Here is a 27,274-nt window from a genome sequence, read left to right as displayed (position 1 = left end):
GGTGTTTGCTTTGATCTTATCATTCTCTGTTAGGCCCACTCTTCCTTCTCTCGCTTATCTCTCGCAGCTTCTCTCGGGGGGATCGAATCTCTGGCATTCCTTCATATAAGAAACATTTCTCCGTCGAAGTTTCTGTTGTCACGTTGTTTGTGTGTTGTGCCGTGCGTTTAATTGTTAAGCAATAATATGTCCAAAAACGAGGATACACCCATTGCCAAGTAAGTGCTAAGGCCCGGGGACGGGAACGCGGCTTATCCGTCTGACTTTTGGTATAAATTTATGTGGAAAGAAAGGAATAAAAAGTTTGGCAAATATAAAATCTCTTTTGGGTAAATTAACATAAAGCGAGAGCCCCAAATGAGCTGCTGATTTGTTAAATAACCGTAAAAGCGGACAGCGTGGGAGCGGCGACAACTGTGCCGGCTCTCTCTCTCTCTCTCTCTCTCTCTGTCACTCTGTGTTTTGTGTGTGTGTGTGTGTGTGTGTGCGCGGTAGGTGCGCTTCTGAAAGGCCTCGAAAAGTTGGATAGAAAAAGCTTAAATTGAAGTGGGTACGCTACGTATTTTGCTTTTCGAAATTCTTCTTTTAGTTTCTCTTTTTCACACCCTTCTAATAAAGAGTATAGCGATTTTGAGATGTTTGAAAGTCCCATGCTCCGGCTGTCTGTGTCCTTTTTATTGAAGCTATTCACTGATCTTTCGTTTATCAAATAGAGGCTATAGGTATCCGATATGCAAGGGTAAAAAATAAATACGAAATCTATTAATTTATTATCAAATTATTTAAAAAATTGTTGTGCCACCTTGATCAATGCCTTCTGGTGTTTTTTCTTGAGAAAAAGGAGATGGTCGATCCTTCCGTGAATATTCATTCTCCCGATAGATTCAGTAGTTCATAAATTTCTTTCTTAGAGTCCTTCTCGACCATTAATACAAATATGATGGCAAGAAGTTTACGAAAAGTTCGCTTTTGGGACTTATTGGTGATCCAGGTGGATCTTCTGATCCAAGAGTACTTCTGGAATCATATTTTAAAGCAAAGAAAATATGTCAAAATTATTAAAGAATCACCCTACAGATTCAAACGTTGTACTTTGTTTTGCAAAGTCTCTATGGGAAAATATATAGACTGGAATACCTTTTCATAGTCTCTTTTGCTTTTCCTTTAATCTCAGCTGCAGTTTAACTCCTAGATATGTATAGGGTTTGGAATGACCCAGATTCAGAGGTGTATTTCGTTTTTGAAAAGTCCCTATGGAAAAATCCATAGAATTATGCCCATTTCGTAATACCTTCTGATTTTCTCAATCGGAACCATTGACCTTTAAGGGTATCTGAAACTTCGTTTATCGCTAGCCAGCCTTTCATTTCATCTCATGTTTTTTTCTCTGTTTCTGGGGCCCTCATACCGTTTGCAATTGCGTTCGGGAAAGTTGCAGAGCAAGTAGTTTAGCGCCATTTGCACTTTTCGTAGTAAAAATTACGCACACTTGTACCCCACTTTCTCGCACACGATGAAAACTTATCACACATACAGATAGGGTGGGGGTAGGGGTTCTGATGAAGATGGAGGCGCCTCACCTCCTCCAGCTCGTGCTCCTGGAGTTGGCATGGCAAAAAGGGGCGTGGCCTTTAAGTAGTCCTCGTAGTTTTCGTTAAGTAACAAAACTTCAAATTGAATTTTTCGCTGCACTTTTCATTTTAGCACCTATCAAAAAAACCCCTTTTTCCGAAGCATCAGCCTCATTACAGTGGAAACTGCCTGATGATGGTCTGTGGTTGTGGGTGGCAAGAGGGGGCGAGGGGGCACGCTTACATTGTGTCTGCTTAAATGCCGCAGTGTTCTTGCCAGGCAGCCAGTACGTTTTAATTCTCTTTTGGGGTTTTTTCTCGGAGTTTAAGTTGAATTTTCACCTCCACTCTACCCACCCCCAAAAAAGTTTGCCTTCCTGTCGCTGCGGCTGCTACTGCATCGTCTTTTACTTGTTTATTGCCGAAACAGTACATTTCTATAGAAACTTCGGCTTGAAAATGATATAAAATGTAAAAAATTCTAGTTTTAAACAAAAGGGGTTTTGAGATATCAGATGTGGTATAGGGAAAACAAAAAGCATTGTACTTAAATAAGTTTATTTAATTAATTTTATTAAATTATACGGGGAACCCTCTTGATGTTGTGTCGAGATTAAGAGATCAAGTAAGCATGTTCCATGCTCCAACGGAAAGAGCTCAAAATAGAGCATCAGTAATGATGCATAGGTTTAAAAATATATAAAAACTATTCGCTCGTGCGTCAACCCTCAGCTCACTCGCTTCGCTTGGGAACACGACGACCCAAAGCTCTTTCTATCTTTATCCATTGCACTCCTTTTTTGATATTTTTTTTTGCAGACCCAGTTCGGCAAAGACCCGACGGAATAACTATGGAACGGCCCCATCCTTCCGCCTGCTGGAACAGGGACAGCTACAGGCCCAGAACCATGGTGGCAATGGCAACAACAATAACCCAGCAACGCCCTCAACACCTTCACAAATTTTTTGTTTGCACGGACGTTCGAATAACGTGGAAGGTACGTAGAGCCCAGCCCGTAGAGCGACTTGTGGGGGACACTGTGACACAACTGTGGCGGCACTTTCGTGTCGCTTTCAATCAGTGGGGGAGCGAGCAATTTGCAGTCATTCATAAATGATCAAGAAAACGCAGCAGGCAGGCATTTTTCAGTAAAAGTCAAATGCAAAAAAAACCGACAAAAAAAGCAAACAACTAAATTATAGAGAAATAAGCAAACAAAAATTAGTTTTTCGCGAACGTTCTTTTCGTTCTGTTCCTTTTTTTTTGTAATATTCTCGTGAATTTGTTGATTGTTCCTAAGTGTTTCGTTTCGTTCAGTTTGTTTTTGGTTAGAAATCGAAAATTTTGGTGCAATTTGTGCGAGAGAAACAACATTATAGGATAAACGATTCGCTAATTGGCAGACGGCACGGAAATCGCTAGGAAATGAATTATGCCCGTGGTGATGGTTCAGGCGATGCCGATGCCCATAGGAAGGTTTATGGCAAGACGACGACGGATAAAAGCCGCATGGAAATGTTGCATAACTACGGTAAGCGACACACACACTCCTACACTGCACTCCACTCCACGACTCCTCCATGGGGCCCATCAATCAGCTGATGCTGCTGCTGCTTTCTCCTCGATTTTGAAGGAAGTACTGCCCGCCCCACCATCTGGGGCATAATCAAAATTTATGCTCTTTGGTGACACACCGCCAATGGGAGCAGCATCGAGAGAGCAGACCGCATCCGACTATTGCCATAAATCGCACCAGAGAAACATCTCTCCTCCTCGTAATTTACGTATGACAACGTCGATGGACCTCCAAAATAAATGTTGGGGTCATTTTTCCATCTCCTCAAGCATATACATATATCGAAGGAGCCAAGAATCGTTGTCGGGAACCTCCGTTGAAGTTTATATTTTAATTTCCTCTCCACGGAGTCTGCAAGATGTTCAATATTTTCCGCTTTTTTTGGTTGATGATTCGATTTATTGGCAGACGATGAACGACGAACGACGTCAACCCCTAAATGACATTAACTTGTGTCTAGACGATGGTGGTGGAGCAGAGCAGACCAGACCAGAGAGAGTTTTAGTCTTATAAACAGTGGAGCTTAACTGTTGGCGGATGCATTTTTATTAACTGCCTAGGGCAGGGCATGAAAAGGAAGGTATTAACCGTCTAGAGACGGGCAGAAACTAAGGAAGTTTTAGGGATTTGATTAAGCAAAGTATTTGAAAGGGAAAAATGGCAGATGTATAAATCTAAAACCCCTTTCTGGACCAAAATCAACATTAAATACGATACCAAATTGAATAGACCGAGACACCTTTAAACGGACTAGGAAAAGAATGGCTTTAAAGTTTCAGAAGTTATATGTTGCCTCGAGATAGAGATGGATCCATTTGGCGGCTATAAATAAAGATCTCATAAACGAATATACGAATTACCATTACAGAAACCCTGGTTTTTCCCAAAGCTTCTTCTATTTCTGAACTAATTAGGGACTAAATGAAACACAAGGCATGCGGGTAGGCGTAAAGACTTTATTTGTACGGCTTAAAAGTCTACATAAAGATTTAAACCCACGTCGACTTAGAGCGTACCAAAATCCCTATGAACGTGTGGGTTCGTTCAAACGGCCTTTCACTGTATAAGTACCCCCCACACATCTGTGGGATGTGTACATATAATATGCAATCATCTGGCCGCTTTCAGTGAATTCATTCAATCAAAGTTCGAGTAACAAGCTCCCCCATTAAATGACCCGAGCGCATGTTGCCTGCTGCTGTTGCCCCCCTTCCTTCCAGTTGAAGACTCAAGACCAAGTCAAAAGCAGTTGCAGCAGGCAGCAGGCAGCAGCTGCTTCCAATTGTAAGCCCAGTCCCTAGTTAGTCGTTCGTTAAACGCGGCCCAGATGGGAGCACACAATATCCCATATGCTGGAATACTAATCAGTTCGTTCCCTCGCATGGTTTCCATGAATAGTGATTCGCCATCTCATTGTTATCGATGCGTGTTTTGGATTTGGGTAACATGGATTTGTTCAATCGGAAAGAGCAGAACTGTATCACAGAAGGTAACTATCATGCTATTGTGGCTAATGAGGAACAGTCAACAGATGCATAGCTGTGTTGCACGGTGATTATTTTGGATACAATTGGAGATTGCATTTCAAAGGAAATTTAATGAAAGATAAGTTATGGCAAGGGAGGAGGTTGAGAAAGAGGAGAGTACATACTAGAGAAAATGCAATGGTGGGGAAAGCTAATGATTTTGTTGTAAAATAACTTCCAGCAACAAAGTAAGGAGTAGTAAGTAAGGATGTATTCTATCTAACAAATGATAATCTAAAAGATATAGTATTTTTATAGGGAATAAAGACCTTGTTTTCATTGTTCTGATTGTAAAACAACACAACAGTCTTCGGAGATTAGATAGAGATAGAGACTATCTCTCATTCATGTTATTATATATAATAGATACAATAATACTACATGGCTTTGAGAATTCGAGAAAGTAGATCAAGGAAATACTGATTTGAGGAAGAATCTTACAGACTGGTTATTAATGATATTTCTCATAGACATAAAAGCATTTTATTCAAAATTTGAGGAAATAAATCAAGCAAATTAATTTTGTATAATATTTTAACTAATTTGAGATCTTAAAAGATCATAAAACCAAAAGAAAATCTTTAGATACCCTATGCCCACTCGAGTCACTCGTGCGCCAACCCTCGGCTCACTCGTTTCGCTCGATCGCGCCGATTTGAGTAAAACATCGGACGCCGACAAAGACCAGAAACCTTTTTATATAATAGAGAGATAAAATACCATACCATGCTAATTTTAGTTCCAAAAAGTCAATAAATTATAAGAAACCCTTAAGAGACTAATATCTCATTGAAATCATTATCTAAATGATTCAATTAATCATCGGATTAACCATTTATAACATGCAATAATCTGTATAAAAAGATCTGCCGTTTGAATAATTCATATTCATGAATGTTTGATGATTCCCTTCATCGGATGATGGAACACCTTGTATCGCTGTGTTGACGAAACAAACAGAGATTTAGCTGCTGACGAGTTTTGTGGCATGGCATTCATATTTGCAAATAATGGAATACTTCGTACTCGTGGCTTTTGTTGCAGACTTATTTCTATTCAATTACGAACCCGTTTTGTATGCACTTGGGATCGACATTTGGGTTCCACTTGCATTGCATCCCGTTCTGCCATTAATTATTTATAAGTACACACAGCACACAATTGTTGTTATAGCTGGGTGGAAGGAAGGTGCATGCCCCCTCCACATACTTTCCGCATTGCGCAAACAAACAGGGACGCAAAATGGAGGACGCGAATACCATGTGGACGTGGACGGTCCAAAGCGACCAATTAAAGATGCAGATGGATCGGAGTTGTTTAAATTGCAAGTATGATGATTCTTATGCATCAGATGGCGGCTGCTGATGCTGCTGATGCTGCTGCAGACGACCGGCCATGAGGTGCAGCTGGTTTCCGCCTCGGATGCGGGTCTAATAGGTGAAATTTTCACGTGCCACAATCGCAGTCGTCATCATCGTCGTCGTCGTCGTCGTCTGTGTCCTCAGCCGTTGAAGGTACCAGTGCCGAGCCTTGGTTATGCACAGGAATTTAATTTCGCTGCCGGCATTGTTACTGCGAGAGAGAGTGAGAGAGAAAGAAGGAAAGAAAGAAAGCGGTGCCATGTGGGAACATGCGGAGGTGGCGGTGCAGAGAAGAGGTCGCCAGCAGCAGCGAGAGACCAGGCGTCGGCGTGTCCTTGCTCTGAATTCAAATGAAGAAACCGCGCTCGAAACTACAGGAACTATGTGGATATTAGAGATGGGAGACGATCGGCATGCAGCGTGACACGAAACGGTCACGAGAGAAACGGAACTACGGGGATTTTAGAGATGTGAGACGATCGGATCAAAGAGTGATACAAAGGGATAGGCTTTATGGAACTTTAAATTAAAGAAAAATAATTTGTAAAGAAAATGTTTAATAACAGAAGTCCAGAATATGAAGCAATCGAAAAAGAAAACTATAATATATCTAGGGAAGAAACCCCTGGCTCACTCGCTTCGTTTGCTCGCGCCGATATGAGTAAACTATCGGACGACGACGACCAAAAACTTTGTATATTATAGAGAGCTCTATTTTCGTAGCTTTTAAATAGAAGATGTCTTAATACTGCAGTTTAATAATCTTTAATAATCCCTCACGCACTCATCTCTAAAAATCTGAACGGCAGAGCGACCAGTCTATCGAAGCATATGCACATGTGTGAAGGCACCTTCCTGGTGGTTGCTCCACCACCAGACTCCCCTGCTCCACCAAACAAAGGCGACCAGGAAAAGGCACTGAAGCAGGAGAAAGAGCTGTAGGAAAAGAGGGAAGCAGCAGCAGTAGCAGTAGCAGGGGCAGGAGGCAGGAGGCAAGCAGGAGCTGAAGCCAGTTGCAAGTGCAAAGAAAATGCATGCGGAAATGACAAAGCATGAAATACGGCTGCGACAAATGCAATAAAGTATTTAATAGACTGCTCCTAGCCAATGCTACGGAGCGGCCACCAACAGCAGCCACTACCCAACTTTCGCTGCCACTGCCACTGACACCCCAAAAAAAAAAAAAGGGAGGAATAAAACCCAAAAGAACAGCAAAAAACGAAGCGGGAAAACTCCCGGAAATGGGTCATATACCCCGTAACGAATCCATATGGGAGAGGCGTGGCAGCAGCACCGAGGAGCAGGAGCAGTCGCAGCAGCAGCAGCAGCAGTAGCATTGGTGGTCATTATTCACGTACCATGTTAAATAAATTTAAATGCCTGTTTTGTAAATATGTATTGCATGCTCAACGGCATAACAGATGGCCCAGGGAGCAGGAGGAGCCGAGATGCAGGAGCTCCAAACTACTTTTCCAGAGAAAGCGAGGGGGAACGTTGTGAGTTGCTGCGGACACCGCAACTCTACATTTATACCCGATACTAAGTCAGTATGGCTCTCCTTCGGCAGACGCCGCTAATATTAAACGACACGACAAAGAGTGCGTGCGAGAGAGACAGAAAATCAGTCTGAGCGTGACATCGGGCGCTGCGTAGCCACTGCAAATTGATTTCTTGCTTTTGGCTATACAAATTATCCGGTCTGATCCAGATTCAGCAACCGGATAGATATGGTCATTCTCTATGATTCTGCGTTTTTAGTTTTCTCGAATGTGCAATATTGTGGATGCAACAGATTTTCGTCCTTTGTGTGGGCGGAAGGGGGTGGGGCGAAATTCTGAGATATACGCTTTATAGTGAGATCTAACAGAAGTGCGTATACCAAATTTGGTTACTGTAGCCTTAATAGTCTCTGAGATTTGTGGATGCCCCAGACTTTCGTCCTTTGCGGGGGCGGAAGGGGGTGTGGCGAAATTGTGACACAAAACGGTCAAGGTCCGATATCACAGAAGTGTGGATACCAAATTTGGTTGCTTTAGCTCTTATGGGTTCTGAGATCCTTGAACTCATATTTTGCAATTGGCAAAACCGACCATGAAACCTGTGTGTTAGAGAGAGACAGAGCGAGAAAGAATGAAATTGTTTTATTGATTCTGGCTATGATAATTATACGATCTGGTTCAGATTTTACACTCTAAAACATATAGTTATCCTCTACGATTCTGCGTTTTCAGTTTTCTCGTATCTTTGAATATGTAGATGCCCCAGATTTTCGCCCTTTGTGGGGGCGGAAGTGGGCGGGGCGAAGTTTTGAAATATTTTTGTAGTAGTGACATATCACAGAAGTCTGGATCCAAAACATCGTTGCTCTAGCTCTTATAGTCTTTGAGCACTAGGCGCTGAATGGGACGGACGGACGGACGGACGGACAGACGGACAGACAGACAGGGCTCAATTGACTCGGCTATTGATGCTGATCAAGAATATATATACTTTATGGGGTCGGAAACGATTCCTTGTGGACGTTACACACATCCACTTTTACCACAAATCTAATATACCCCAATACTCATTTTGAGTATCGGGTATAAAAAGGGTTCCCCCACACTCACACACATGAGCCCTGCCACATTGTTAATTTAACACTTTCGCAGCCAAAAGAATATCGTAGTTTATATTCTTAAGAAAGGGCTTAAAGGAAACAATCATTAAATTTATTCAATGAAAACGGAAAGGGGAAAAAGAAATGTAAATATGGGGATGAGTGCAAACAAAAGCGAAGAAGAACGAAGCAGGGCTTTATTTTTGCAGTATACAAACAATCATTGTAAATTGTGTACTATATAAAATAATGGGAAGGACTGTCATGCGCTTCAAGGACCTTTGTATACATAGGTTTGGGTACCAATTAAATTGGGATACAACATATTATATACTGGTGGAACGGCTTCGTGACTATCTTTCCTTTAATGTATATAATCTCGTTTTATAAAAACCATTTGCCGGAGTATTTTGAACTATTTCTGATGCTCCGAACGATGTCATTGTCGATGTCAGAAACAGGTTTGAATTTGGATCAGCACTTTCGGATGAGTGGAATGTTTACTATTTGGCTGAATATTTGGCTCCAGATTAAAGCGTACTTGACTTTCTTTATATTTTGTATGGGATATTTGTATATTGTTCATCGGAAAATATTAAAATCCCGATTCAAGAAACCCAGCGTTCTAGGATACCCAGCGTGGTAGGATACGAAAAACACTTTCCGATCTGTTGGCATACCTACCAAATATACAACTAAAATTTCATAGGACTTCAAATATTAGAACACATTTCTACTGAGTCCTAAAACCCAATAAGATTTTGATATTAGATTTTATATCTTGTTTTTTTCGTGGATGAAAAGAAAATTAGAATAGTGATCCTTTAAAAATCCATCTTAAAATTATTCTCAAAAATCATGCCTAAGTTTTTGCCACCATAAAAAAGCTGTTTTATGGCTTGGACTGCACATTTATCAATTATTTTTTAATAATAGTTTGAAATGCTTTATTCTTTATTTTTTTCAATAATATTTACCAAAATATCTTATTTTTACTGAATTTTACACATTTTAGATTAAAGCTTTATTCATCATAAAATTACCTAAATATTCTCAACATTTCCCTTGTATATTTTCTTCTATTTTCAGTTCGAGATCATTGCCATCGTGCCCGCAGCGAGGGTGTGGATATAAAGGCACGTCGGAAGCTGATTATTGCCAGTGTTTTGTGTCTGGTTTTCATGATTGCCGAAATTGTGGGTGAGTTGGAGTTTCGAGTCCGTTTTTAATGCCACGGGAAGTCCCCCATTCATTACGCGAAAATCCCACACCCTTTCATTGTACGGCGACTGGTCTTTCAATTCCTGAAACTCCCACCCATTTTTCACTCCATTTTTTGCTTTTTCTGTCTCAATTCCCAAACTAATTTCGCTCACCTCTGAGAAACTGAGCCAACAAATAAACAAGAAGGACGAAAAAGAAAGCAGAGAAAGGAGAGAAAAAGCAGAAAGCCCCGAAAAAAGAGAACAAATGTGAAAGTCAAACAATTCGGGCAGCAAAAAGGGAAAACGGAAAAGGGATACGGGACAGAGGACAGAGGACATGGGGACACGGGACACGGGACACGGGACAAGCAGAAGACGACGATGACGATGACGATGAGGACGGCGACGAGACGATTAAAAACTGAGCACCGGAAGTGCAACAATATGGCGACCGGAAGGGCTTACTGTCTGCTGTCAACCCTCTGCCTCGTCTCTCGCTTCATTTATGACGAGGGGAAGCAACCCTGGAGCAGGAACAGGAGGTAGTCGGTGGAGTCAGGGTTGAAGGGTTCTGTTGGTTATACAATAAACATTTAATTTTCGAGTGGCGACGATGTCGGGGTCCTTGGACGGACGGCTGTTGCCGTTAATCGCTTTGCAATTACCTACAATGTTCCCACTGGAGAGAGGGAGAGGCAAAAGGGATTTTTTCCCCAGTGCCTTTTGCTGTGGCCTTCTCTTTTCGCTTTCAAATCGAAACTGTTGTCCAAGCGAGCTCCTCCTTTTTGCTGTTTTTTTGCTTTTTGCACCCAAAGCAAAGCCGAGGGGATTGTCGAGTCCTTGTATACCCTTAACCGTACCCGTATCTCTCGTACCTCTCGTACTTCTCGCACCTCTCTCTTCCAATCATCTCCCGCAATTCCCACAGATTGTCGAGTTAATTTTTTGCGCATTTATTTACTCACTCCGCACCGCACCTTCTCGTCTCCTCCACAGGTGGCTACCTATCGAACAGTCTCGCCATTGCCACAGACGCCGCCCATTTGCTCACAGATTTTGCCAGTTTTATGATCTCATTGTTTGCCATCTGGATTGCCGGACGTCCATCTACGCAAAGGTAAGTGTACTGCCAGAGCCAGAAATTTCCATTCTCCTCCTCCAAAAAATGGAGACACTGCCAAAAGGCAATCGGAAGAGGGAAATCAAAAAAAAGTTAAAGTTCCCCTCTTTTTTTCAATCTTACTTCTATTCGTCTTTTATTTATTTTTTTTTTGCCAACTGCTTCGTGACATTTTGGGGAGTGCGGCGCTCCCTCTTCATCTGGATGGAGTCCAAAAGTCTCTTTTTGGGAAAGTAATGTAAAACAATTTTTTGAATACATGTATCCTTTCTTTTGGTAGTTGGGTATGTTAACTATTTGGGGAGAACTATTTCTAGGGTTTATGTTGTTCAAAAGGTAGGAAGGATATATGTATGTAGGTGTAGGTATTCCCCAAAACTAAACTTTGGAGAAGTATTTGAACGAAATAATTTTCTAGAAAAGTTGTATATTTAGAAATATTTTGAGAGTTTATGAAAACTATTCTTTGTTTGGCAAGGGTAGCTATTACAGTGCAGTAATTGTATTTTGATAATGGAATAAAGTTAACATAAAGTAAAAAGTAGAAAAATTAAAAAAAATTAAAGTTAAGTAATTAAATTATAAAGAAATAAAATTTGACACAAAAGGTGCCATACATTGGATCTCCCTACAAGATCCCTACAGTAATATTACATTTATTTTTGTAAATATTGTACATAATTCTATGTATGTATCACCTGTGATTTATTGTTTCTTCCCTTAAATTTAAAACTAGATTAAGATGCCACCATAGGTAGCAATAAACTCGTTTACAAAAAAATGCACATTTTCCACATGAAGAAAAAGAATTTAAATATTTTAAAAGTTACCGGCGAAAAAACACTTCTATTCATATTTATTGAAGCGGATATATCATTCTGATACTCGAACTACTATTAGTAATAGAGGTTTTTAGAGAATTTAAGATCTTCTGGGCATATTTATTGGTGTAAAATCTCTATTATATAAACTAGTTTTGGGTTGTCGTCGTGGCCTGATGTTTTACTCATATCTGCGTGAGGAAGCAAAGCTAGTGAGCCGGGGGAAGTCCGAGGGGGTCTTAGGAAGAATCCTCATATATCTGTTCCTTATATCTTATGATCTCTCTATAATTCTTAATCTTTATAATAACCTTCAAACTCGGAATATCAGCGATTAACAGATAAATCCTATATATGTCCAATATCTCTATGTAATTTATGTTGATCCTGAAAACTAGAGTATTTGCATGGCAATTTATATTCCATTTTTTCTTCGGTGGCGCCTCCACCATAATTTTGTGTCGCTCGACTGGTCCCGTGGCACATGGGCATGGGCATGGGCGTGCCCTGTGCCTCACCATCTCCCCGTCTCGTTCACTCACGCTCTGTGTGTTTGCAACCAGCCGTGTCTCCGGTTGTTTCTCCATTTCCCCATTCGCCATCGTCTAATTAGGCGAAAAGCCTGTTTCCAAATTTTCAGTGCCTTCCTCTTCTTGCGTCGTGTGGTTGCTTTTGTTGCAGTTGTAGCTCTGCTGTTGCAGTTGCTGCTGCCTCTGTTGCTGCTTTTGTTGCAGTTGCCACTGCTGCTGTTGTTGCTGTTGCCTCTGTTCCTGCTGCTTCTGCGTACGTTCGGCCGTTGCACATTTTTCAATTGGTCTTTGGGACCAAGAGCACTCCCTGCTCTGCTGCTGCTGTTGCCGCTGTTGCTGCTGCTCCTCTGCATCCATCTTGGGCTCAAACCGAAAGGAGGAGGATCTGGGTGGCAAGCGGCACGTTCTGCTCATTCATGCAAAAATCTCACTCACTCGACGACTCGACTGCAGCCACAAAGTGAATAATGAAAAACTTTTGCAATTTCAAGCGTGTTGCATGGTAATTTTGTAAATTTTGCTGCTGCTGCTGCTGCTGGTGCCTCAGACTCTGAATCAGTCTCCGACTATGCCTCAGCCTCGTTGATGTTGTTTCTGTTTCCAGTTTCTCTCCCTCTCCCTCTCTCTCTCTCTCTCTCTCTGTCTTGTGTTCTTTCTGGTTCCATGCTGCATGGCTGCTGCTGCTGCTGCTGCAGCATGTTTGCTGGAATGGTGGTGGCATTGAGGCCTTAGTTTTCAGCCTCAGCTTCAGTCTGGTCTCTGTGCGGTTCGCAGAATTTCTACCTTCCACTTGCCCTACCCTCCCCACCCCCATCCCCACACTCCTTGGACTCCTCTTCATGCCCCACCCATTGTGGCGCCGCCGTTGCCGAGTTGACAAGCCTAATTTATCAAAACAAAACACATTTGCACAATTGCAGCGGCAAACGCAGAAAACGAAACTCAAAACGAACCTAAAACTAAAACAGTGGAACACAGTGAAAAGAAAATTTTCGTTATTTTTGAGTAGGAGTAAATATATATTTTAGGGGATAATGGCAGGAAAACTACTTATAAATAATCATTATATAACAAGATATCATATGAAATAATTCATAGAAATAGAAACAGTCGAATTTGTTTTCGTATCTCATGAAACTGAGGCATAAATCGAAGAGGAAAGAGAAATCGAATGTTTGAAAGTCTCGTGTCCCGGTGTCCTCCCAAGAGGACGAATAGTTTTTTAAATTATTTTCCACCACTATAAACCATTTTTTAATCCAATATCCAAATATCCCATATAAATTGTAAACATAATCAAGTATGCTTTGATCTGGAAGCAAATATTAAGCCAAATATGGAATATTACGCTCATCCGAAAGTGCTGATTGGTGCTATAGACAAAGAATGTCCACTCTGTGAGGCGCTCAAATTCAAATATGAGTCAAATGATTTATATTGCGTATCGGGAACTACCAGAAATTGCTTATCGACACGTGTACTCAAACTCAAACCTGTTCCTGAAGTCCATTCGCTCATTCAAGTCATTCCCTCGTAGCCAGGTCAGCTGATATTGTTATCCATAATTATCATTTATCGTTTGAATAAAGTCTAAAGTATCCCAACTAAAAGATAAACCTAAAATAGGATCCTTTTCCGCTCCATTTATCTCTCTTTCTTCTCCACAAACCTTTCATTACTTGATCTATGTTTTATGTTTTTTTGCCTTCATTGATTTGCATTTAAAGTGGTATGTTTTTCGTGCTTGTCTTACATACAAGTACACAACATATTTCATTTTCGCTAATCCCAATTAAGTGTTTTGGCTACTTACTTTTAATCATCGTGCTGCCAGGACCCACTGTGAGTGCGCCCCACCATTGAGGTAGCGATGGTAGAGCCAGAGAGCTGCTCCTCCGACAGCAGCAGGCGGTCATTAAGCAAATGGCTGCACTTGCAACAGCAACCGACTGCACCCATCCCGACATACCTATACACTATATACATATATATATTCGACAGAATCTGGGGAATGCAGGAGGGCCATGGGGGCGAGGGATGGGCAGGAGTTGGAGGACACGACGGATGTTTGCTGGAAATTAAATTGTATTATTATGGCGAGACATTCGTTGCTTTTGCTCCGGCTCCGGCTCCTGCTCCTGCTCCTGGAGGCTCCTCACTGCCTGCCTGCCTGCCTCGCTGGCATCGCATTAGTTAGCAGGCTGGCAAAATTGTTGCCTTTTGCCATTATTTCAATTTTATAACGAGAGAGTGGCAGGGGCCCCCGTCCTGTCGGTTACCGGTTACGGTCTGGTCTTTCACTAGGTAGGGCTTTAATTGAACGACCCTCGACTTGGTCGCCGTCGTCGTCCCCTTACCCGTCCCCGTCGTTGAGGTGTTGACTTTGACCCAACCAAAAAAAGTATACATTCAACGAAAAATATACGAATATAACGTGTATGTAAACGCACATGCAAAACGCTCATTACATTAGGGAAAAATACTCGTACAGTGGAAAGAGGGGACCACCCTCCAACACCGTAAAATTATCATCTGGGTAGAGCCACACCCCAGAAAAAAAATAACCAAAATGAAAACCTGTTTGTGTGTGTGTGTGTGCAGGACTCAAATTAAAATGGCATTTGACAAATTTTGGTCACATTTATCAAGTCATGTTTATGCCAGAATTCTATTCTATGAAAAGTCATCCCCACTCGGTCGAAAACGGGGGATGCCATCCCACGCCATACATTCCCACATCAATTTGTGTGTCTGTTTTGTTTGTAAGAGTTTTGGTTTTGACATGCCTTTTCTTTGAGGTTTACTTGGAAATTTACTGAGAATGAAGCTTCCTTTGATTGGTTGCAAGTAATTCAATTAAATGGTGTTCTATACTTTCGGGCTCCAGTTAACGATGAGTGATGGAAATAAATTAAAGTTAATGCAATACAAGTTGTCTTTTGAATTCGCAACTTATTTTAGAGCTCGAATTCAAGGTGATACAATGACAGATATGCTTTCACTTTAATGATAGATGGAAAACAGATGAAATTTATTCGTTTTCTTCTTCTGTAAGCCACATTTTAAGGAATGCCTCTGATAAATTTAAGAAGCAAAGTTTTTCCTTGTGCAATTGCATTTCTCGTTCTTATTTTTCCCTGACAAACTTATATTAATTTCTTATGCTTTTCATTCTTATCGTTTGACAGGATGTCCTTTGGCTGGTATCGCGCCGAGGTCATTGGCGCCATGGCCTCGGTATTCATGATTTGGGTCATCACCGGTATACTCGTCTGGCTGGCCGTTGGACGCCTCATTACCGGGGACTTTGATGTGGATGCCAGGATCATGCTGATCACATCGGGACTGGCCATATTGGTTAATGTCATGTAAGTAAACGGCTACCACCTTTTTGATAGTGCTATATGTAGATCTTTGATGGCAAACAAAAAAAAACACGCTCTGCTGTCTGGGGCTGTCACTCTGTCTGTCTATCTGTTTGTGCGACTGAAAAGTTTTCCGCTGTTTTCCCCCGGGCAGTTTTCCAATTGCAATTGCCGCAATCAACTTGTCCCGGACAGGATAAGGAAGGGGGTGGGGAGGGGGCGCAGGGGTCATGGCAGGGCCAGCAAATGGGTCAACACAGTGCTGCAAAATGTCTCTGCGATGTCCCCGTCGATCCTCAAGCCCATTGCCAATGCCCATTCCCATGCCCATTCCCTTTCGGCATTCCCCTACGTATCCGCCAGTTGTTGCGGCAACTTTCTCCACATTTTAGCGACAACTTTTTCCACAAGTTTAGAATTTTTGCCCCCTCCTATGGCCCTCTTTCTTTTTGTGCGATTTTTTCTTCTGCGTCAACAAAAGGCCAAAGCGACGGCAACGACGAAGAGGAGTTTGCTGGTGTTTGCCTTGGCTAGCCCCAAAGGTGGTGTATTCTCCAGACTGGGGACTTCTCCCAGTTGCCGTCTACCCTTCGGATAATGCCTGCTGAAGACTTGGTCGCTGTGGATGCGATTGGATTTAATTTCAATTTGGAAAGCTAAAAAATTAATCGACGGCTGACAAAGTTTTCAACGCTTCTGAAACTGCAGTTTGACCAGGGTACGATTTTACGATCTTTACGTGGACGAACGACGAGGGTTTTTATGATCCTTTAATGGGTCTGTAATTTATGAGGGGGTTTAAATTTTTAAGAAAAGAGTTTATGTTCACAGAAGAATTAAGAGTGGGACTTGGAATTTTATTTGTTAACATAATTCTTATATTTATATTGCAATATTTTACATGTTTTTCCTTAAGCTAGATGATCCTATAATTCTGAGAAAAATCTCTTTAGGTTTAGGTTCTTCCCAAAAAGTTCCTTATTTTTCTAATAAATTAAAAAACTTAAAAATACAATTTAAAATGATTTAACTAAAAACTTAAACAATTTTCGTTCTTAATATATTAAAAAATTAATTAATTAAAAATTAAAAAATTCATCTTCTCTTAATAAATTAAAAAATAAAAAAAGAAAACTTACAAATTAATTAAATTAATAAAGCAGGCAGAAATGATTATTTATTGTTTGTTTTATATGTATATTAAACTTGTTGTATGCATATCGATAAACTATAAAATCGATAACATAAAATATCGACGTCAATCGATAAATTATCTAATTTCAAACAAAAAATGTATTTAATGAGCATGTAAGAGCATATTCTCTTCGTTTTCTAATTTCCTAAACGCTTCTGCTTGTTGTGATTCCGCCGAGTGCAGCACCTGCCAGCAGTATTCCCCTCTGCCACCACCCTTCCCGTTATCAGCCCCTCTTCCAGCTACCACCTTCTCCATCTCCTGCCTCATTCATGCTCATTCATGTGGCTGTCGAAGCATAGTTTTTGGCGCATAAATCGCAACGTTCAATGCTGAGAGCAGCGCACACACATGTGCATGTGCACATGCCACCCCCCGCCCTATACTCACTCCACCTTCTCTCCTTCACCTCACTTTACCTCTATCACCCACCATCCACTCTTTCCCCATCTTGTTGTTGTTGATGTTGTTGTTTTTGGTACTAGTTCCGGGGATAGCGCAAAAATTTTCCAGTTGACGTTGGCATTTTCACTGTTTGCCACTTGAATTGTTTGATTACGTGAATTGATTGTGAAAAACGTGCAGCAGAAGCAACTCTCGTGTTCTCCTTCCTTCCTGCCTCTCTTTTCGCCTGCTTCTGCTTCTTGGCTTAGATGTTGGCCAGAAGAAGAAGTGGTCTTTATGGGGGGAAAACACGGTGGTCTTAGCTAAGGCCATCCTAAAGATGCTGCCATAAAAATAGAAGTAAAGTCAAGTCTGGGCTTCCTTGCCGATGCTCCTCGAATGGATGCCATCTTGCTTTCATTCTGTGTTCGAACAACGGTATTAAATGGCCACCTTTTACCCGTTATGTGCGTTTTGGGCGGCAACTGGCGATCATGTCCGTAGTCGGTAGTCGGTGGCAAGTTTCCCGAAAACTATTTCCTACCATTGAAGGCTTTTTACTTAGTTTCATTTAGTTGTAGAGGCTACTCCACGTCTGGTTTTATTTTCCCCCGAGTTTTTAGTTCAATTAGCACAATGCCGAAAATGGCAGGCAAACATACACATACACATTCACATACACGCACAACGGAATTTCCCCCCCGCTTTTCTTTGTGCCTCTGGTTGTTGTTGTTGGGTTAACTTTTGAGTGGCGGCAACGACGCGTCGTCCGACGACTTCACATCGTTAAAACGCCCATTAGGACCGCCAAAAGCAGGACCAAGAGGAGTCCGAATACCAGCAGAAAATGGAGAAACAAAAAACGGCAGAGAGAAGAAATGAACGGAGAAAATACAGTGAAAGTTCGACCAGGGGACAGGACTAACTAGAGAGACAGCTCCTAATAGAAAGATCAATGAAATATTTTATGGTTTTAGGAATTTAAATCGTTATAGGAACTGTAGAGATCCCTCTTAGAGAGATGATCTTGTGAGAAATCTATACAGTAATTCGATTTAAAAGATATTTTGGGATATAATACATAAATCCTATTCTTACCCATAAAACACTCTTAAGGAAGTGGGAAAACCTGACTTTGAAGACGATGATTCCCAGAATTCTGCCTGTGCGCGTCGTGCAGCAGCGCTCCTCGTTCGCTTGGACTTCCTAGATGACCTTTGAAAACGGTTTCTTCACTGTACCAGTACCCACAAGCACTACGACACTCATATAGCGTGACCTTAAGCGGCAAGTGGGACATTAGCGAGAGCAAAAGTCAGTGAAATATGAGATGTTTTTTTGTGATGGTGGTTCTTTAGGCAGGGAGAACGGAGGCAGGCGGTGCTTAGTGAGGGGAGGAAGGCAGGCAGGCGGTGCTTAGTGAAGGGAAGAGTGAGGGTAAAGAGGTGCTAAAGCAATTACAACCAGAGTGTGCCCCAGGAAGGTGCTGCTGGCAATGGGAATGGGCATGAGAATGGGAGAATGGCAGGTTAGGTTTATGGACGGATGAATGCTTTGCTCCGAATTTTTCGGTAAAGTAATCAAATACATTTTTGGTCCAAAGGTTCTTGTTCTTGTGTTGGAATCTAAAAATAGCATTGCGAACCGGGGGGCTACAAAATGTTGGACCGAAAAACAGTCAAACAATATGAAAAATTGAGGGGCAATGCTACATGACGCATGATATGTACACCCAAAGAAAAAATATTTTAATGTATACCAATAGATTTTCCACAAGAGTTAAAATTGTAAAAAGAAAGGTTTTTTATTAAAAAAAAAATATTTTGATTAAATATTTTTTTAAATTTCTAAATTATAAATGAAATATTTATTTTAAAGTTTTTTTAATTAAATTTTGGCCGTATTAATATGACTTTTTAATACATTTATGTTTAAAGAAAAGATAAATATTACTAAACAAAATGTTTGCATTTAAAAATCGAATATTTAATTGAAATATGTGTGTTTCTTTTTATAATGTAATTTTTCTCTGGATGTACCGTAGAATTTGTTTTTCGGCGTAGAATTTAAGTCTATTTTCAATCGATTATTATAATAGAATCCATAATTGAAAGAGATTAAAAGCAATCCCAAAATGTAATCGAAATTAAATTTAGTTTTAAAATTCCCCTTATTTCAAGAGACTTTACAGCATCTAGAGTAGGATGCTTAAGGGATATAAAAAATGTATTTTCTGTATTCTCTTTAAAGATTCCTCATTATGTGCCTTCACTACTCATAAATGCTATGCCATTTATTGTATATGCTTAGCTTAGTGTATTTACTATGTGAATATTGAGCCTCTACTCCACTCCACACCACACTCTACTCTCCACTTTCCTGTCCAGCCAGCCAGTCAGCCACTTGAGACCAAGGCTGGCCAAAAGCTTGTTAGCCTGACAACTCAATTTCATTTTCAATTTCTTAAGACCTCGCTGTGATGGTCTCCCTGGCTGCTTGGCTCTCTCTCGAAAGAGAAGCTACCAGGCCAAATGTGGCCATAATTTGTCAAACCCACAAGAAAAAAACAAAAAAACTAAAGCGAATGGTGGAAAAAACAAGAAAGAAGAAATATAAACGATGATGAAGATGGGGAAGACGCGAGGCAACGCGTTGATGGGCCACTAAATAAATTGTACAGAGCACCAGAGCTCCAAGAGCCAGAGCCAGAGCCAGCTTTTAGCTTCAGCTCCGAGGCTCCGATGCTCCGAGTCTCCATCTCCAGTTGCAGGCTCGCCCTGGCTCCGTGGTCAGTGGTGGTGCTCCTCCTGTGATGCGAGGGATTCAATGCGAAGCACATACGCTTTTTGACTTTGAACATCCGATTGCCGAGGCATTACCGGGGCCACTTCTCCCTCTCTCTCTCTCTCGTTCTCCCTCTCTCTATCTTTCTGTGCCCCTGCCAGCGTGTGTGTGTGTGTGTGTCCTGGAGCGCAAAAAATGCCAATGCGAGCGACATGCCCCCAACATCAGGGTCCCCTCTGCCACCCCACCCCACCCATTGAAGACCTTGCCCCCAGCCAGTGCTAACCCATGGCATTGTTGTTCCAACTGTGTCGCTGTAATTTGTAGCGCGCAATGAAGCATTTCCCTTGATTTTGCGGCATCTTTACTCGCCTCGTTAGTGGCCAACAAACGACAGCAGCCATGACAACACCAGCCATGACTCTGGGACCTACGATCCACGGACGGGACGGGCTCCATTGCTGGCTTGCTGGCTGCCTGGCTCACTGGCTGGCAACGTGGCGTATACGCCATGTCCTGATTTAATTGACAGGAACATAAATATTAGCGCATATCTTGACTCAACTCGCCTTGGCTTTCCTTTCCTTGGGCTTCTGTGTGTTGGTCTCTGGTCTGGTCTGGTCTCGGTTGGGATCGTATGTGACTGTTGCCAGGATTTGCCGCCCGGCTCCAGGATGTCTCGGGGCATGTCGGGAATGTGCACAGACCTCTGGGTTCTGGTTCTAGCCCCCAGTCCTGGGTGTCACCCGGATGAGCAGCTCGTTAAGCTGTCGAGGACGAGCAGGAGAACCAGGAGAACCAGAACCAGAACCAAGACCAAGACACAGGGATAACGACAAGGGGACACGTTTATTGCGCTCATCTTAACGCGCATTTTACAACCGGGTGTTGTTATTTATTTTGTTCGTGGTCTGTCTAAGACAGCGCCTCCTCTCTCTCCCCCTCCCCAACATACGGGTGAGTAAAGGGCTGAAAACTTCTCAAAAACTTTTTTTTGAAATTAACTGCAAGAAAGAAGAATCCAAGAGGAGGTCTAAGTGGAAGAAATCGTTAGGACTCTTTAGACAAATTGCTTATGAGAGAGAGAGAGAGGGAGATTTACCGTGGAGAATGGATTGTCCTTTATTCAGGAATTATGTGTGGTACTTGAATTGGAATTTTAATCGTAAAAGAATAGATATTACTTTATTTCTTCGGTAAGGATTCCTTTAGTAAACCTAAAATTCAAAAGATTGAGATTCTTATGGGGGTACCGATTCAATTAAAACCTTTTTGTCCCTTCCACTTTATTCAGGAATTATGGGTGGTACTTGAATTGAAATTTTAATCGTACAAGAATAGATATTACTTTATTTCTTCGGTAAGGATTCCTTTAGTAAACCTAAAATTCAAAAGATTGAGATTCTTATGGGGGTACCGATTCAATTAAAACCTTTTTGTCCCTTCCACTTTATTCAGGAATTATGGGTGGTACTTGAATTGGAATTTTAATCGTACAAGAATAGATATTACTTTATTTCTTCGGTAAGGATTCCTTTAGTAAACCTTAAATTCAAAAGATTGAGATTCTTATGGGGGTACCGATTCAATTAAAACCTTTTTTCCCTTCCACTTTATTCTTTAAGTCTTTTTGCATTCCATTTCCTGTTAAATTTATTTTTGCAGTTCCAAATGTTTTCATTTGGCTTCGCCGAAGTTCGCTCTCATTTGGGGTCGTTCATCAACCCAGTTTTCGTAGCCCCCACCATCCAACCTAATGAACTTTTACGAGTATGGGCCCTCCCGCGCTACGTGATATCTTTTTAAGAGAATCAAATTGTCTTTGAGTCAACAATTGACGTTACGTCAATTAGCCGCAAATCGACATCGTCGTCGCAGGGTTTGAATGGGATTTTCGGGTGGGGGGTTGGTTGGAGTTCGGTCTGCGGTTTGTTTGCCGGCTCCCGCCCATCCCAGCCCATTCCATACTCCAATTCTCTCACAGAGTCGTCTGCTGCTGCTGCTCCGTGACTGTTCACTTTGTGCTTTGTGTTTGGACCTGCCAATGGGCTTGTGCGTAATTTATGCGAGTTTATTTATTGATGCCCCGGCACAGTGCATTGTTTTCCCCGAAAAAGCCGGCTAAGTGCAGCCGGCGGACAAGAGTGGAGCCATATAGCCATAGCCATAGCCATACAAACGGAGCAGCACCAGAAATCGGCTCTGTCCGCTGTACGCAGCGTCCGTTTTGGTATGTCGGTTGGCCCGACCATGGCCTTTTTCCTCCCAAATAGAAAACCCATAAATCTTCAATGTCGGAGCATTTAAAATGAATAAAAAGTCAATGTGCCGAGCTATTAACTGCCTGATGCATGCCGTGTGAGGACGGACGAACAAGGGATGATACTGGGGGGAAGTACTGGACGGGCTTGATGGGAGTACAGTGGAGACTAGTCAACCGGTTGCCATTTTCGACAATACATTTGTATTTGCATGCGGCAATGCATCCGGACGTACTCTGGAACTGGATCAACACCAGCCCCCACCAGAATGGGCCTCGAATTTTGGCACGGCCACCCGGAGGAGGATGGAGGGGCGGACGACGACTCGCACACACCTTCCGGTACACAGAACAGCAAAACATTGAAAACTGAACCTATAATGGGGAACGGGACAAGGTTCTAGGGAGTAGTCAGAGAAGGTGGTTCCTGAAACTGGTCGAAGGAGAGAGTTGTGTGGGGGGGTACAGTGTGATGGAGTCATTTATTTTTGAAAAGAAAAATGTAATTGATTTATGGATATTGCTGGTAAATTTAGTTAAAGTTTAAGTGGTAGAAAAATATCTGCACATATATTTTATAGAGAGCAAAGTGTGCAGATATCAGTTGTTGTTGGGTTTATTCTATTGTCTATTTTTTAAAATAAATTCATGGTAATTTTTGCTAGACAATTTTAAAAGTTTTTCACCTAAAAACTCAGTAAAATGTTTACAATTTATTGCTATATAAATGTATTTGAATTTTTTTACATTTTTGATATCGTAATATAAAACACTAGTTTCTTATCTAGAAAATACAACTGAAAATTTAAAATTAACTCCACGGAAAATTCCAACATTTACAACTTAAATACCTTTTAACACATTTTTCCATACAAAAACAATTCCAATGCAATAACTGAACAAAAGCACTGCCGGCTATGAGGAATTTCCCTGCCCTAAATAGGAAACAGAGGAAACATCCTTTGGTTATAGACTCACAGTAAAAATCTACATTCGTGGCACATTTCACAATTTCTTTAAATATTTCTTGCAATCAGAAAATTTAGAAAATGTTTCTTTTACACTTGAATTTGGGGATTAGTTGCTTAAAATGTTTCATAAATTAGTTCCTTATACTTCTTTCTGTTTAAATTCTGCAACTCTTTTAAATGCGAAACTTTTTCCCTCCACTTTGGCCCCACAGTGCGTAACCTGTGTGTTTGCCCGATTGTGGTAGTGTTGTTGGTGCATTAAAATTCTGAAATAAAATACGAAACAATGCAATAGCGTTGCCCGCATACCGTCCCGTCCGCCACACCATTTTGTGCCACCAAACGAACACACACACAAAACGAAAAAAAAGGAGGAAGAATCCCACTTTTTGGGATGCGTTTTTGTTTTCGTACTGTGGCCTGGCTAACGTGGCCCAGACAGTGGATGCACAGAGGCGGTGAGGGCACGCCACATAGCTCTTGCTACATTTTCAAGTATATTAAATATTTGTGATAACGTTTTCAATTTCTTTGCCGTCTAGAATGGGCGTACAACTGCAGCATGGGCACTCTCATGGCTTGGGCGGCGGTCAGGGCCATAGCCATGGCGGCAGTTCCAACAAGAAATCCAAGAAGCCGAAGAAGTCAAACACAACGGCCCGCTTGCCGTCCCATGCTCATGCCACATCCACGCCGTGCGCTGCATCGCCCACAGAGCGGATTGAGGGCGGCGTGGCCTTTGCCCCCGAGGATGCTGAGTTGCCGGGCAGCGGATTGCCGACCTACTCCTATCAGAATGCCAAGTTGGTGGATCCGACGCTGGATTTGGAAATTGCGGCCGTGCTGGCCGAGACGGCGCCGGGTGCCCATCATCATGGCGGGTCGACGGGTCGTGAGGCCGTCAACATGAATGTCCGGGCGGCCCTGATCCATGTGATTGGCGATGTCATCCAGAGTGTTGGTGTGTTTGTTGCTGCTCTCGTGATCTACTTTTGGCCAGAGTACTCCATCGTTGATCCCATTTGCACATTTGTGTTCTCCATCATTGTGCTCTTCACCACGTTCACGATCATGAAAGATGCCCTCCTGGTAAGTGAGACAGACAGGGCGATAAGTAAACTCTCGCTTAAACAATTACAAAATTAATCTTTAAAATGTAGCTTAAAATCATTTTTACAGTTTAATCATTGAATCTCATTTAAATACAATTTTAAATGCTCTTTTCACACACACCATATTGGAAATGGCGAAAATACATTTTCGTAACTTGAATCATCCATCAAAAAACAACAGAAACATGTACATTCAAACATGAATTCAATAATAATATCATTTAAAATTTCACTCATTCATTGAATGAATTGACTACCCATAATTGAATCCAATAATTTGATAGATATTGTTATTTGAATCAGTTTTAAAACGTTGAATAGGAACAATTATCAAGGATTTAAGTTCATTTAACAACAACCAACAAAAAGCGAATGTTAAATGGCTGGGCAAAAGCATATAAGTAATCGTATATATTCGTTGCTTTCCTTTTTTTTTTGGCAGGTACTGATGGAGGGTACACCCAACTATATGCATTATACCGAAGTACTGCAGATTTTCCAAGGCATCGAGGGCGTTGAGCGGGTCCACAATTTGCGCATCTGGGCGCTGAGCATTAATAAAGTGGCGCTATCTGCGCATTTGGCCATTGGTGAGTAGCAGCCCCAGGGTGTTCGTCCATCCGTGTGTGTGTGTGTGTGTGTGTGTGTGTGTGTGTGTGTGTGGGAGCCCATGTCCATGGCTCGAAACAGGCCAAAAAGGTTGCTGATACATGTGTTTGTCCATGGCCCCCATCGACCCACAACCAAGCGCGCTTTGGGTATGGTAATTATCCCAATGGATTTGTTGTTGTTTCAAGCTGCTTTTCCTCCACTCCACTCCAATGCTGGTGGCAGTCCTTCCTGCTGCTGCGGCTGCCTGGTACTGCTCCTTGTCCATGTCCATGGGCAGTCAGTGCGCAATTAGCTTAATTATTTTTGAAATGGCTTTTTAAGCGTGGACAATTTTGAAAGAGAGAAACTGAACAGAGGGGTTCTGCACTCCTCCTCATTCCATTAATGTTATCATCTACGCTGATACCGCTTAATCGTTTCCTTCTTCTTCCCGCACACACACAAACAGCTTCTAATGCCAATCCAAAGCAGATACTGGATGCAGCCACTTCGGCGGTGCACTTGCGCTACAACTTCTTTGAGACGACCATACAAATTGAGGATTATACTGCCCAGATGGAGAGCTGCATGCAGTGCAATGTCCCACAAAAGTAGAGGATCGCAACAACAACCCCAACAACTGAAATATATAATGTTGAATATATATATTAAATGTATTTGTTAAGACACACACACACTTACCCATCCATATATATTATATGTAATGAGTGTCTGGATGGAGACTAGAACACAAATCCACTATAAACTATAAACAAAATTACATGTTTGTGTCTGCTTTTGCTTTACATATTACCCATCATCAGTAGCAGTTCATCAAAAGCTGGTTTGCAGTGGGGCTGGTCGTTGGGTGTTGATGAATCTCGTGCATAATGTGGAACATGGGACAGTTTTAAGCCTTGCGTTGGGTGCCATCTGGGCGTGGGTTTATATAGAATAATACTTAGGTGATTTAAGCATAAATGTAACCCATTAACCATCTCCTAGTATTGTCAGGAAAGTGATTGTGTGTAGCCCCACTCGTAGAGGATTCTAATCAACTCGATCTCAATTCATTTAACTCGCTAAAACCCCTCTAAAGCTAAAACCATTTGTATGTACAATTTTTTAATCGAATTTCCCCATACACTGGGCCAATCTCTACGGCGTTTTTTGTTCACAACAATTTTTCATCGCTCCCCATGGTGCATTGGCCGGAAGAGTTTTTCATGTATGTATTTTCCATCAAATTCGATGCATGAGCGATATGCAAACACGCATAAAAGTTATTAAGCTGCCGTTCGGTGCTCGTCGGTGCCCGCAACCCGCCCGCCACCGGCATTGCACACAAAAATGGCCACCGAACCCAGAACTAATGCCAATTTATAGGGGACTGCCCTGAGGCAGCCACATCCTCATACTCCCCCAAAAAATCTATCCATCGGCTTACCTGAGCCCACCTCCTGCCCAAACCACCTGGCTCCATTCCACTCCACTGCTGGCGCTCCCATTATGCATAATTTGACATGTGGCCATTGCGTAAGCGAGGACCACGCTTTGCGTGTGGACTGAAACGAGGCGACGCTTTCAAATTATGTCTAAATTGTTGACCGACAAACTGGCCGGCATTTCTATCTCTAGGCGGCATATGATTCCCACGTGGGAGGCTCTCCTACTCCTCCTGGTGGTAGGTGGTGGGTGGTGACGCCTAATCGCCGCCAATTTGTTGACAGATTTGCATGCTCCAAGCGAACAAAGACGACGCGGCTGCCACCTTGAACAAATGCCGCAAATTCTAGCCAAACGAAGAATACGGACGGGCCATGCTAGGTAAGGCCCAAAGTTTTAGTAAAACCCGGCATCCAGAGGTTCCACCCACTCCCAGTACCAACACCCGGCGCAGACGCAGCTCCAAGTGTGCTAAAAAGAGCAGCAGCAACGAAGAGAGGGATTTCGTTTAGTTCGGATTCTCACGTTGCGGCTTTTGCTTTGGCGGCCACTTGACCTGCAGTTGGAATTGAATGCACATGGCTCGGCAGCGCGGCAGCCAGATGGATGCAGTCTGGGCGGCCACACATACTTTAGGTGATTAACATGCAACACCCACAGACACAGGAGGCACCATAAGACATGAATTGCGTGTAGCTACTTACCCACCAACACCAAATGATTAAATATTTATTTACTTATTGTTTTAAATAGCCCCAATTGGTTTTAAATTCAAAAATCAAATTGTTTTGCATATGTAAACAAATACAATGGCGGTTTTTTTGGCTATCAATATTGCATGTCGTTTTCTGCAAAG

At 42.0% G+C, this 27,274-nt stretch overlaps 1 protein-coding gene and 1 long non-coding RNA gene across 3 annotated transcripts; one reads left to right on the top strand and one right to left on the bottom strand.

Annotated features, from left to right (window-relative positions):
- Positions 1–50: 50 nt before the first annotated feature.
- Positions 51–25,753, top strand: LOC108163340 (zinc transporter 2). Of its 2 annotated transcripts, XM_017298577.2 has the most exons (8): positions 51–218; positions 2,391–2,569; positions 9,724–9,834; positions 10,836–10,956; positions 15,499–15,678; positions 23,812–24,358; positions 24,824–24,971; positions 25,442–25,753. In XM_017298577.2, exons 1-8 carry the CDS (start codon positions 187–189, stop codon positions 25,585–25,587), a joined length of 1,464 nt encoding a protein of 487 aa, XP_017154066.1. In that variant the 5' UTR covers positions 51–186; the 3' UTR covers positions 25,588–25,753. The 2 variants fall into 2 exon arrangements, with proteins under 2 accessions (XP_017154066.1, XP_017154067.1); XM_017298578.2 differs by lacking the exons at positions 51–218; positions 2,391–2,569 and adding an exon at positions 2,847–3,103.
- Positions 24,431–27,274, bottom strand: LOC108163343. The gene is made up of 3 exons (XR_004472772.1): positions 27,123–27,274; positions 26,420–26,889; positions 24,431–25,905 (listed from the first exon to the last, which is right to left on the bottom strand). It is a non-coding gene; the product is annotated as an uncharacterized LOC108163343 (long non-coding RNA).

Source organism: Drosophila miranda, chromosome 4, assembly GCF_003369915.1.
Source record: "Drosophila miranda strain MSH22 chromosome 4, D.miranda_PacBio2.1, whole genome shotgun sequence".
NCBI classification, from domain to species: Eukaryota; Metazoa; Arthropoda; class Insecta; order Diptera; family Drosophilidae; genus Drosophila; species Drosophila miranda.
Note: the sequence above shows the minus strand (reverse complement) of the source record. Positions and strands in the feature narration are given on the sequence as shown.